At 36.9% G+C, this 13,899-nt stretch overlaps 1 protein-coding gene across 1 annotated transcript; it reads left to right on the forward strand.

Moving 5' to 3' along the window:
• Positions 1-241: 241 nt before the first annotated feature.
• On the forward strand, positions 242-13,884 carry LRP2BP (LRP2 binding protein; the record flags this gene model as incomplete). Its single annotated transcript, XM_081332258.1, has 8 exons — positions 242-356; positions 1,845-1,957; positions 3,155-3,262; positions 6,316-6,491; positions 6,803-6,905; positions 8,591-8,814; positions 10,791-10,956; positions 12,192-13,884. The coding sequence occupies 8 exons, from the start codon at positions 242-244 to the stop codon at positions 12,255-12,257; spliced, it is 1,071 nt and encodes a 356-aa protein (XP_081188384.1). The 3' UTR covers positions 12,258-13,884.
• Between the last annotated feature and the right edge of the window lie 15 nt (positions 13,885-13,899).

Consider the following 13,899-nt stretch of genomic DNA (forward strand, 5'->3'; position numbering starts at 1 on the left):
ATATTTTAACACTGATAGCAATCCAGAATCATGAATTTGATGAATAAGTAAGTAAGTAAATATGCTTACCCAATGAGGTCACTGGGAAATAATTGGAAATCAGTCCAAGAAGCAATTCTTAAAAAAAAAAGGCTGGTATCCTAAGGAAAGTGGGAATTAAAGGCGAAGCAAGTAACCATTTCTCAAGCTTGAGTATGTGTCTCAGTTTTTATTACAGACAGGAATAATATAAAAGAGAAAAATGAAGACAACCAGTGAATCTCTGCCTTGGGAACATAGTACTGAGACTGTTCTCCAGTGCATTTTAAAGGAGTCCAGTAGTGAATTGGATAGTTTACAATGGCTATCCCATCAAGGTAACAAAACAATACACATTCTAGCTTTCACAGTTCATTTTTTATCACATGGTTGGGATAAGGCGAAGGGATACTTCCATAGTACTTGAATTATAAGAAGCCACACTCTTGTTTCCTGAACAAATGGAGGAACAAAATTACAGGAGCTATAAATAGCCAGAACCTCTGCCAAGAAAAGGAAGAGAGGTTTTTGCAGTGTCATAGATTGTCTTCTTTAAAATGGCGGTTCTTTTTCTCAAGAAAGGTAGAGGGATTATGCTGCTGACCTCTCACTATAAATGAGCTAATCTTCCAGGGAATCATGCTTTTTTCTCCCTCTTCTCTATTACTCGCAGCTAGAACAAAAACACTGCTCAGAAAATTCTGCCTAATTATTATACATGGGATAAAATCCTGGTTTAATTAAACAACTAAACAAACTTATAAAACCATAGCAGTTAGATTTGATCCTTTTGATTTAGTTCTCAGTGTAAACCACCTTACATCTCTTCCTCTACTATATGCATAGCTCTGCAGAGTTAGACATATCAATAACACCACAGGGCTTCTCAGCAAAGCATTGACCTTTTGTTGGGGAATTGTATTTCATAGAATTTGTTTAGAAAATAACCCCCTTATGGTATTGCAGTTTATTTTGTAATACTTTCCTTCAACAAATGGAGGGACAGTTGTATAAGCGGCAACACATTTGCTCTGTCTCTATTTTTTGTATTTTGACATGCAGTTAACAACTTGATGTAATCAATGACTCCAAATTGCATTTCATTTGGAGGCTTTTTTCTTTTTGTTTCATTTCATTGTCAAGTTTACATTCAAATAATGTTAAAGTTTAGGCACCCCAGTGCAGCAAAAAATCCAAGCTTTCTGGGTAAGATTCCTCTTGAAGTATTCCACCTACAAATATGGTATCCACATAGTAGTACAATGAATGATGGAGTGCATTTGTGTGTATATTTCCTGACAGATAATGCAGTCAGCATTGAGAGTTGTAGAGAGTAAGGAGAGGAGAAATGTAACTCTTTTCTTCCTGAGCATGATCGAGCATGATCAGTATTTTCAAAACTAAGTAACCATCTGCATACATGTTGTGCTCAAATATCTTTGGATTGGGGCCATTTTCTTTGCCTACAGGATCTTGAAAAAAAACAGTTGAAGGAAAAAATATCAGAACTGAGATGTGAACTGAGCTTTTAACATGACTTTCTATAATACAATCAGGATCACACCCCTAAGATGTGTCTACTTGCCAACTAATCAAGTCACCAGGCGTCTGGATCCAACTCCTTGTATCCTTGTCACACTACTTCTTCTGTTCATCCATCCCTCGTTCTAAATGAGTTTGATTCCCATCCACCTATAACTGACATGCAGCTTCAACAAATGCCTATGAAGAAAAATAATTTTTCTGGTCCAAAAAGCTTCTCCACATCTGCTTTATATGTTGATTATTGTATAAACAACCACAGCTGTGTCTCTGTTTTTAAACAGGGGCTTCCGATCATAGTTTTCTGCTTGCAAAGGCTGAAGAACTTCTGGAAAAGCGAATCAAAGATGGAGAGTCACTGGCATATTTTCTCAAAGGGCAACTTTATTTTGAAGAGGTGAAACTGTACAACTTTTAAAAGAAAGTAAAGTATATTGGAGGGAGACAGCATCAAAAGCAAGGATTAAGGACAATTTCAGATGCCAATATTTTAGAACTCATTCCCCCAATGTGGTGCTCTCCAGAAACAGTAGCATTTATAATTCCCAACTCTACTGGTCCTACTAGCTGGGGAGTATGATATTTCCAACACAGTAGAATAGCTTCAAGCTTGAGAAAATAATTGATTTTAGTGTAATTAAGAATATAGAAAATTACACTACTAGCTTGGTTTACATAGTCCTGTATTTGATTTAGTGTAAGTAAATCAGGCCTATATGTCTTGTTCAATAAATATTGGTTGCAAATACTGGAAGACTGCTATGTGTGGTCTTAGTTTAGGCATTCATATTCTACCCCAGGAGTAGGCAGCATGTGGCACTGACTTATATTGGTAAAACTTTAGTTCCCAAGCATTCCCCACCATTTCTCATGCTTGCTTGGGTTGTTGGGTGCTGCAAGGTTTCCAGTTTGATTGACAATAGGAATCCAGAGTCATTAACAAAGGGTTTGCACAACCTCCTCTTTTTAACACAAAGGTCAATGATCTACTCAACAAACATGCCAACAAGGATACTGCAATTCATTTCATAGGAACCATGTAGATTGAGAACAATGGCCTAATTAATCTGCACTATTCACATAGCCAAGGCGATTGGATGCTTGGGTGCAATAACAATCTCCTAATGTTCCCTAGTACCCAATAGGAAGAAGCATACTTTCTCCAACATAGCTTCCAGAATATTTTCTTCAGTGGAGAAATATGCATTTATCTTATAGCAGATGCAGATCCAAGGATTTGGATCCAAGCATTTTACTCTTTTTCAAGGTTTCTGTCCAGGAACCTATTTGCTGTTAGGCTTTTGTTTATGTTCTGAGGATCTAAGCCAGAATCAGGTATAAATATATCTTATAAGCATTTTCTTCTGAACATGCTTACCTATCATTTCAGGTCCTAATATTGTTTGAATTTGATGAAGTACTACTGTCCTTGATGCACTTAATTTCAAATTTCTAAGATGCTTAGTCACCCTTTTAATTATTTTAAATTAATATAGTATCTAGATAGGAATAATATTCTGAAAGCTTCAGCAGTTTGTAAGATTTACTAGCTGATTTAATCCTAAATATTTGATTTTCTATGTGCTTGGTGCAGAAACGTTATGAAGATGCATTATTACAATTTGAACAAAACACAGATTTTCAGTCCATGTATCAGTTGGGTGTAATGTACTATGATGGATTGGGAACTCCTCCAAATTCTGTAAGTTGTAACCAGAAAGTAAATATTCATTAATTTTCATAATTTATATACATACAGTGAGGGAAAGATTATTTGATCCCCATGCTGATTTTGTACATTTGCCCACTGACAAAGAAATACTCGGTCTATAATTTTAATGGTAGGTTTAACAGTGAGACACAGAATAACAACCAAAAAAATCCAGAAAAACACCTTTCAAAAAAGTTATACATTGATTTAAGTAAGTATTTGACCCCTTCACAAAACATGACTTAGTACTTGGTGGCAAAACCCTTGTTGGCAATCACAGAGATCAGACGTTTCTTGTAGTTGGCCACCAGGTTTGCATACATCTCAGGAGGGATTTTGTCCCACTCCTCTTTGCAGATCCTTTCCAGTCATTAAGGTTTGGAGGCTGACATTTGGCAGCTTGAACCTTCAGCTCTCTCCCATTTTCTATGGGATTAAGGTCTGGAGATTGGCTAGGCCACTCCAGGCCCTTAATGTTCTTCTTGAGGCACTCCTTTGTTGCCTTGGCCATGTGTTTTGGGTCATTGCCATGCTGACCTATCGACGACCCATTTTCAATGCCCTGGCTGAGGGAAGAAGGTTCTCACCCAAGATTTGATGGTACATGGCTCCATCCATCGTCCCTTTGATGCGGTGAAGTTATCCTGTTCCCTTAGCAGAAAAACACCCCTAAAGCATAATGTTTCCACCTCATGTTTGACAATGGGGTCTTGGCCATAGTGGAGAGTTTGGAATCTGATTGATTGCTTCTGTGGACAGATGTCTTTTATAGAAGTAACAAACTGAGATTAGGAGAGTGCTCCTAATCTCAGCTCGTTACCTATATAAAAGACACCTGGGAGTCAGAAATCTTGCTGATTGATAGGGGATCAAATACTTATTTCACTCATTAAAATGCAAATCAATTTATAACTTTTTTGAAATGCATTTTTGTGGATTTTTTTGTCGCTATTCTGTCTTTCACTGTTAAAATAAACCTACCATTAAAATTATAGACTGATCATTTCTTTGTCAGTGGGCAAACATACAAAATCAGGGGATCAAATAATTCTTTCCCTCACTGTACATTTATTATTCAACAGTAGCACAAATTCTGAACAAGAAAAATGCAAAGGGAATGAAACTGCAAATCTTTTAATTCCATGGTTCAATATATGAAGTTGTCCCCTCTCATGGGAGGTAGCTACAAATCTACAAGATAGTGGATTGCCTATATCAGGGCTTTTCAAACTTTTCACCCATTGTACCACTTTTAGTTTATGGCAACATCCGAGCACCACCAGTGGGCCTAGCAAGGTGTCAAAAACTTACAATGGCACTGAAAAAAGTGCCCCCCAAGCAACAGCCGAGCAAGACACCTGCCTGCCCGCCCGGCAGCGCTCTTCCTCCTGTCCGAGGTTTTCATTGTTGTGAGCATTTCTGTTGAGGACTGGCAGCAGGGGTGGGCTGTGTTTGGTTTGGTGGGCTGTGTTTTTATTCCCCCCAACTGCTGGGTGGTTGCAGCAGGTTTTGGTCACTTCACGTGACCCTGGGACACTGTGACTGTCATAAATATGAATCAGTTGCCAAGCATCTGAATGTAAATCACAAGACCCTGGGGATGCTGCAACATTCCAGCTGATCGGCGTTCCTTCTGGGCTCAGCAGAAGCGCCAGGATCAGCGCTGAGCTCCAGCTGGAGCCTGGAGCTAATCCTGGTGCTTCCGCTGAGCCCTGACAGCCCTGCAGCTCCAGCCATCTCTCGCTCAGGCTTGTGTGGTGCTGCCACCGGTTCAGCTCATTCCCCTCCCCCACTACCACTTTTGTAGGATGGTCGCGTACCACCTGCCAGGTGCCAATGTACCACAGGTGGTACCCGTACCACTGGTTGAAAAGCCTTGGTCTATATGGCATCTGCAAAATACAAAACTACAATGACTGGGAATCTTCTGCATGAATAGTCCATTTTTGACAACATGGATTTGTCAAAAACAAATCATGCCAAACAAATCTTATTTCATTCTTTGATAAAGTGACTAAATTAGTGGACTAGTGAAATGCAGCGGACATAGTATACTTGGATTTCAGTAAGGCATTTGACAAAGTAGGTCAAAACTTACTTTGAAAATGTGGGACAGGCATCATCATCACTAGATGGATTCGTAATTGGCTCACAAATCACATTCGTGTGATCCCTGTAGGCACCTATCAATTTAAATGAATGTCCATAAAAGTGGTTTATGAAAATCTATCAGAGGCAACCATCTCCAAAACCTATAGGCCACAAGACTTAAGTTGGATCTGCCAAGGTTTCTGTAAATTCGGAGTCGGGAATGGCAGAGGACAGATTTGAGATTGCTATTAATATGGAAGGTTTTCCCCAACTGGCTTAAGATGTTTTTCATTAGGGCAGCAATAGCTTAATTTTCAGAGCCAAACCTTTATTATGATTTTCTGAACCGAAAAGTCCTTTTAATAAAAGAGTTTATTTATACAAGATTTCTTGCTTGAATTTTGATAATTTTTCCTGAAGATTCTACTGGTTTTTAAGTGAAATAGCAATAGTACTTATATACCTCTTCATAGTGCTTTACAGCACTCTCTAAGGCAGGGGTATCAAACTCCTGGCCTGTGGGCCAGACGTGTCATCGGGAAGCCACACCCATCCCATTACCGGCAATGGCAAAACTATCCTGATACATTGCGCAACATCACGTGACGTCATGAGTTTGACATGTCTGCTCTAAGGGGTTTACAGAGTCAGCATATTGCCCCCAACAATCTGGGTCCTTATTTTACCGATCTTGGAAACATGGAAGGCTGAGTAAACCTTGAGCCGGTCAGAATCAAACTCCGGCTTATATTCCATTTTAATGTTACGTTGCAAAGCACCAAGTATCTTAGCTAGACACACCTCCTCTGGGTTTCACCTCAATAGAAATTGCTGTTGGAATCATATCTCCATCAATTAAATGTTTTAACATTTCATCTCAAACATGAAACCTTCATGACTTGGTCTGGCATGCAAGTAGATTGCTTGTTCACAAGTGAGTCATGTCCTGACATGATCACTTACTCTTTGCTTTGGTTCACCTGCAGAAGAAAGGAGCTGAATATATGAAGAAGATTCTCAATTCTGACTCTCCTAAAGCAAGACATTTAAAATTTGCTGCTGCATACAACCTTGGCCGAGCTTACTTCGAAGGACGTGGGACTCAATTTTCTGAAGAAGAAGCTGAAAGGTAACCTTTCTTTATAGTGCATCTATGTGTGGGCATATCAGCCTGACAATTTTGCAGCGAACTAGAATAATATAGTCTGAGCCATGATTTCAACACAATGGACTAATGCAAGGATAAGGGACTTGTAGTTCTCCCAGTGATGTTGAACTACAACACCCAAAATGCTTTAGCATTGGTTATGCTGGATGGGACTGCTTAGTTACAGTTTGATGGTTTTTGAAGAACTGTGTACAGTAAGTTTCACAACATCTGAGAAACTTCCACATGGCTATGAATGAAAATAATCCATCAATGTTACTATTGTTTTCTAGATTATGGCTTTTTGCTGCAGACCATGGGAACCCAAAAGCAAGTGTAAAGGCTCAGAGTACGCTTGGAATGCTGTATTCAGCACATGCTAAGGATCTTAAAAAGGTAGCTTTTTCTTTGGGGTAGTTTTATTCCAAGCCCTGCATTCAACTGGCCAAATAGAGTCTCTTTCCATTTGGAAATGACAAAAAAGAGGCAGCAAGACGAGGAGAACAGAGACCCAATGTGGTATAGTGACTAAGGAATTGGACCAGGACTGGGAAAACCCAGTCTACCATCAGCTACAGAATCTCACTGGATGATTTTGGGCCAAAGGCTCAAACAACATTCTTGAGGGATCTTATCTATTGGCTAAGTTAGGACGCTGAACTTGTCGATCGGAAGGTCGGCAGTTTGGCGGGTCGAATCCCGAGTGCCGCGTAGCAGAGTGAGCGCCTGTTACTCGTCCCAGCTTCTGCCCACCTAGCAGTTCGAAAGCATGTAAAAATGCAAGTAGAAAAATAGGGACCACTACGGTGGGAAGGTAACAGCGTTCCGTGTGCCTTTGGCGTCTAGTCATGCCGGCCACATGACCACGGAGACGTCCTCGGACAAGCGCTGGCTCTTCGGCTTTGAAACGGAGATGAGCACCGGCCCCTAGAGTCGGAAACGACTAGCACGCATGTGCGGGGGAACCTTTACCTTTACCTTTTATATATATATATATATATATATATATATATATATATATATATATATATATATATATATATATATATATATATATATATATATATATATATATATATATATATATATATATATATATATATATATATATATATATATATATATATATATATATATATATATATGCCAATAGATAAGATCCCTCAAGAATGTTGATATATATATATGTGTGTGTGTGTCTGTGTGTGTGTGTGTGTGTGTGTGTATAAATTACTAACAAAGAATTAAGGGAGACTAAGATGCATTTCTGACTCTTTAGTCTTCATCAGTCAGTCATACCCTGACTGACTGATGAAGACTAAAGAGTCAGAAATGCATCTTAGTCTCCCTTAATTCTTTGTTAGTAATTTACACAAATATATGAACTGTCCGGTGTGACTACAGCCTGTTCGATGGCCTTTGAGATAAGGCTGAAAACAGGAAATAAAGATTTGCCCCATGTTTGGGGTCTAGCAAGGTAATCTAATAGTTAACATTTGACTCATATATATATATATATATATATATATATATATATATATATATATATATATATATATATATATATATATATATATATATATATACATACATATACACACACACATATACATATATATATATACATATATATGTGTATGTGTATGTGTGTATATATATATACGCATGCATGCATGCATGCATACATACATACATACATACATACATACATACATACATACATATATATATATATATATATATATATATATATATATATATATATATATATATATATATATATGCGCATTTATTTTAAATTGGAAATTATGGTGTCTTATTTTTCACTCCAGAATAATGAAATAGAGTTATTTCCTATCTAAACAGCACAGGCAACTGCTGAAGAATGTCAGTTACGTACACAGTATCACTGCCAGTTTGAAGATTGACAATCTTCATATTTCTGGGTAGCTAGAGAGGTTTTTCCTAAACCCAAAGCATAATCTTTAGCTCTGTATCTATCAATCCACATAGCCTCAATATAGCAAAGATCTCTTTCTTCTTCCCGCCCAAATGATCTTTGGAAAGTTGTTTTTCTGCAGGCATTCTTTTGGCATTCAGAAGCTTGTGGGAATGGAAGCTTGGAATCGCAAGGCATCCTTGGGATTATGTATCTTCACGGACATGGCATACGTCAAAACGTGAAGGCTGCTTTGGAGTGCCTCAATCAGGCATCGGATCGAGGAAATGTCTATGCTAAAGGCCATTTGGTGGAATATTATTACAAAAGAAAATGTTTTATAAAAGCGGCCGAGTTTGCCAAAAGGTGAATTCATTTTAGTTTGTTCTTCAAGGGGAAGCTAATTGAGAAAAAGAAAGCATAAATCAAATTCACCAGTATTTATGTGGGTAGACAACTGAACATTTGTACCTAACGGGCAAGAGGTCAGCATATGTATTTCAGATGCTATGTGATATATACATTATTTAAAAATAAATAACATTTTAAAATCTCTCCTGTTGTGGCTTTTAAAGTCCTCAGGCACAAAGATTTTTATGCAAGAGCTTTTCCTATCTATGAGCAATTAGTATTTGCTATGCTTGTACACTACATTAATTCTGGATATAGTTTATGACTGTATAAAATCTCTTTTATGTACAGGCAGTCTTTATGACAATTTGTTTAGTGACCATTTGACATTACGATGGTATTGAACGAATGGTGGCTATGACCAGTTCTTGGAGATCCTGCCATCTGAATACTTCCATAGTCACCTGATCACAGTCTGTGTGCTTGACAACTTATTGCTGGTGGCAGCATCTGTGATCACGTGATCATTTGCAAATTCTCTGCTCTTTTTAATGCAATGTCATTGAGAGTTTTCAAAACAAGAATAATTAATACAATCTAAAGTAAGAAGGAAAAAATAAAATGAATTTAAAAATAATCTAAAGTGTGAAAAGGAAAAAATAAAAAAAAATTGGCTCCTGATCTTGTTATAGTAATTGTAAAGTATAGTCTCTTCTTTCTACAATGTATCCTATCTACGGTAATTGTCATAATCATAGATCATAAGTCGCTCTACAAGGGGCCATCCTTTAATAGCATCCAGAAGCTTCAGATGGTACTGAATGTAGTGGCATGTTACAAGTCTGCTCCACAAGCTGCATTGACAGCTAGTTTCCTACCAGGTCCAGTTCAAGGTGCTGGCTGGCTGGTTGGTTGTACCTACCTACCTACCTACCTATATCTATCTATCTATCTATCTATCTGTCTATCATCTATCTGTTAAATTTATTTGCCATCTCTTTCACAGTGGGGCTACTCTGTTTGCAATAATAAAGGAAGAAAATGAAAAGAATGTAAATAGAACAAAATAACGAATATACTGTATATCTTCTCTCTAATAAAACATGTTAATCTGGCCATGTCAGCACGTTTTATGTTCACAGAGTATTTCTGCGCTATAGATATTGCAATAATCTTACTGTATCATTTATAAAAACAAAGTTACATGTCTTTTTCCCAATTTTTTATCTTTCAACCCCAAGTCAATGGGGAATCCTAACACACTTCCCCGGCAGGGAAGGTCTCTCCCACCTGCGCACCCCTCCTGCACTTGTACCACTCGGGCCACTCACACACTTTCCCCAACCTTCACTGTGCTTTCCCTCTCGCTCTTGTACACCCTCCTTGTGCTGCCTCTCGTGCATTCCCCTGCACCTTCCCCAATCCAAGCAATACCGCTCTTGCACCCTCAAACTGTCTCTGACCCATGCTGTATCCCTTGCTCACCCTTTCTGACCTTGCCATGCTTCACACCCCACCCTCCCCAACATGTGCATCTCATGAACCCTCTACCTCTTCCCATGTTCTATGGTATCCCCTACCTGGAAGCAGCCACTTAACTTCCTGCCTGGAACTTGCAACTTCCTGCTGAGTTCCCCATTGAGCTTGGGTGTGGAAAGCAGGAAGTTGCTTCACCTAACAACTGTGGAATTCAATTAATGACTGCAACTGGGACTATAGGGATTGTCATCATTAGGCAACATGTTTGTGCTTTACAGATGCATCATTTAATGACAGCAATTCCAGTCCAATTGCCATCATAAGTCAAGGACTACCTGTATGTGAACTTAGGGCTTATAAACTATGGGCACATTTTTGTATAAAAGTCTAACCCATTAGACTTTTATACAAAAAGTCTAGTCTTTGGCAAAATTGTTCTTAGTAATTATTTGAATTATTCTTTCGTGTTCTGAAGTTACTATTTTTTTAACCTATGGTGCATCTCCAAATAGAGTAACAGAAAATGACAATGTTGAAAAGATAGCAGAGGAAACAGATTGTCTTCCTTTTTACATAAGCAGAGGACTTGCAATGGCTTCTTTCTACTTGGCCAGATGCCTCCAGCTTGGCCGAGGAACCCAACAAGATATAACAGCAGCTAAAAGTTATTATTCTAAGGTAAGAAAGGGGTGGCTCTATCTTTTTTAATTGGATGTGAGTTTACTTTCTTAAGTTTACTGTTAGGCTTATCTGTAATATACGAAACAGAATTACGGTATACATGAAAATTAAACCGTTTATAAAATATTTGAAAAGAATTTAACAAAAACATCAGATTGACTTAAATTAGGTTTGTGCCCCATTTGTTACTTCCACTTGAAGTGAAAGATTTCAAAGCCAACTTTAAGATAGATGGTACAGACATAATCATACAAATTCTAAATAGATATTCTTACTGTTCATGTGATTATCAAAGGCATGTATACTCTGCAGCCTGCAATCTCGCTGCTTTGAAGGACACTGTAATCTTAAGTGTGGGGAATACCAGTTTCTGACTAAGTCTACCATATTTCCAGGTTTATATGTTCCCTGCTTTCTCCACTTCTGTTTTTAGATTAATTAAAGTTTACGGAAGCTTCACTTGTTAATATTAAGTAAATTTATTGTGGATAAATTAGTTTTATGAGCTATGGCCTGAAGCTAGCTTGTTTCTAGTAAGTATAGTTAACATCACTCACTTTTTCTTCAAGCTTAAGACCATAAGGCAAGCTGCAAATACTCAAAAATGAAGTGAAAGCATTTAAATTTCTTGACAGCTATATTGGAGGAATGTGCTAACTTAGGTCGAGCTATGATTTAGTAGTATTCTTGACTCAGTTCCCTGTTTGTGTTTCAATTTTTTAAAAATTAAGTACCTTGTGACTGAGATTGGACATTTTCTGTGGAATAAATGTGAATATCCTCTATAAATAATCACTTTTTTCTTTTACAAATATCAAATAAAATAACCAATTATCAGTTTTCATTTTAACTATAGCAATAATGGAGTGAATTTATAATCCAAGAATAGTAATAATGATGCTTTTAATATTATTAAACAACATGTGCCTATCCTAGGTTCTTGGGAAGGATTTGATAAATGGACAAAAATGCAAAATCCAGTCTAAACATCTGGCAAGTATAGAATTCAGTTTAACTTTTTCCATGATAGATTTTCCATATTTGAAAGCCACCTTGCCATATCAGTTAATCTTGAGAGTTTTAAAAAAACAGATTAAGGAGATCAAAAGTATTTTTAGTTTAATGATTTAACCCAAAGAAGCTTAGGAAACAATATCTACTAGCACAGTGAGCTTGTACAATACACACAAGATCAATTTTATTTTTTAAAATATATTTTTCTGTTTTTAAAGGCATGTCGATTGGATCCTGCTTTAGCTGCTGATCTTGAGCTGACTGCTAATCATGGGAGAATTTAGAATATTATTTTGCTGAATCTGAGGCACACATTTCTTTCAGCTTCTGATTAATATGAGCAAACTTCTTTTGTCTCCCTTTTCTTCATTCAGAGTAATGCATATAAATTTCTTTCAGTAAAGTTATAACCATTACTTTTGTAAAACTATTCTTTAATTCTGTTAATATAATAAAAGTTGACTGATGATCACTGACTACATTTCTGAAGGCATTTGCAATTAGCTATCCATGGTTAAGACTGTGTGCTACGTCAATACTCTGCCTTACATAATATTTCTTGTTATCCTTTGTAGTTATAGTGGAGAAAGGTTGGCTAGCCTCTCGGAAGAAAAAGAAAGCATCTAGTAGTCCTTGCCTTAAGTACAAATTCTGTCATAATCATGAGGTTTAGAGAATGCAATTCTCTTGGGTTTCTCAGAACTGATTTCAAGCAAGATCATTTCTACGTCGAATGAGATAAAGGATAAGGGATAAAGAGAAAGCATAAAAACACTTCAAGAAAACAAACCTATACATTCACTAACCTATACCAGCTTCTTTCATACACTGGTAAAAAACAGAAGTCACTACAGGTAATCCTGCACAACGTGTCTTCAGATGCTGAAGAAAAGGACAGAATACAGAAAACCTATTTTTTTATTTACGATGCGCTGTGAGGTCGGCCACAAACAAAAGGAAATGTGGCCAGTCTACTGCATAGCTTCACACAGCTTATATGGATTCTGTCTTCTAGGTAAAAAATGGGTTCCAAAAAACTCCAGGAAAACCTTGGATGATTATTTGTCACATCAGAGTGCTTTCAGTTTGTGAATATCAAAGTGCCAGGAATTCTTCAGTTATCTTAAAGAAATATGGACTACTTAGCTATACAGCCTAAGATGATATAGTTTTAACAAGTTGTATACTGGATTAGTAGGCTTGTGTCACAGTACTTATTTTTGTTTACTATAAAATATATGAAATAACTTTGTCTAATATATAAAAACATTTCATTGTATATTAGAAAAAACACTGAGAACATTAAATCAGCAGTGTGCACATTTGTATAATTAATTTTAGAAATAAATTTAAAACATCCTTTGAAAGCCCTAACTTCCTAAAGGATTCTTCCACAGTTGCTGAAAAATTATTTGGTATTTTTTTTGCATCTGTTTAAATCTACTATTAGACCACATCCATATGAATAATTACTTGAAATCAATAAACCCTGAAATCCCTGGTAGATATAGGTTACCAATTGTGATATACAGATAATGCATTGCAGAAGTAAAGTACATGATAATTCAGGCCGCTGTGTATTGGATCCGTAATTACCATAAAATCACTGCAACACATTGTGTATTTAAAATCATTACATAAAGGTCATTGCTGCTAAAAAGAACAAGTTAATTGGCTTAATGTGTGAATCATTAAGTTTTTTAAAAAATATATATAAAAAGGTCAACCATCTCATAATTTGCTGGATTATGATTCTTCTCTGCACCTGTTGTTGGTAGTATTATGTTTAAGATATACATACCCTGAAAATACTGTAATTTTTTTAGCAGAACACATTAATAAATTAAGTTCAGAATACACATTGCTACTCTAACAACAATAGCTTACTATCTGTTCTTTAAATGGCTAAATGGGCAACCTTGACAT

Source organism: Vipera berus (assembly GCF_964194415.1).
Source record: "Vipera berus genome assembly, chromosome: 7".
NCBI classification, from domain to species: domain Eukaryota; kingdom Metazoa; phylum Chordata; class Lepidosauria; order Squamata; family Viperidae; genus Vipera; species Vipera berus.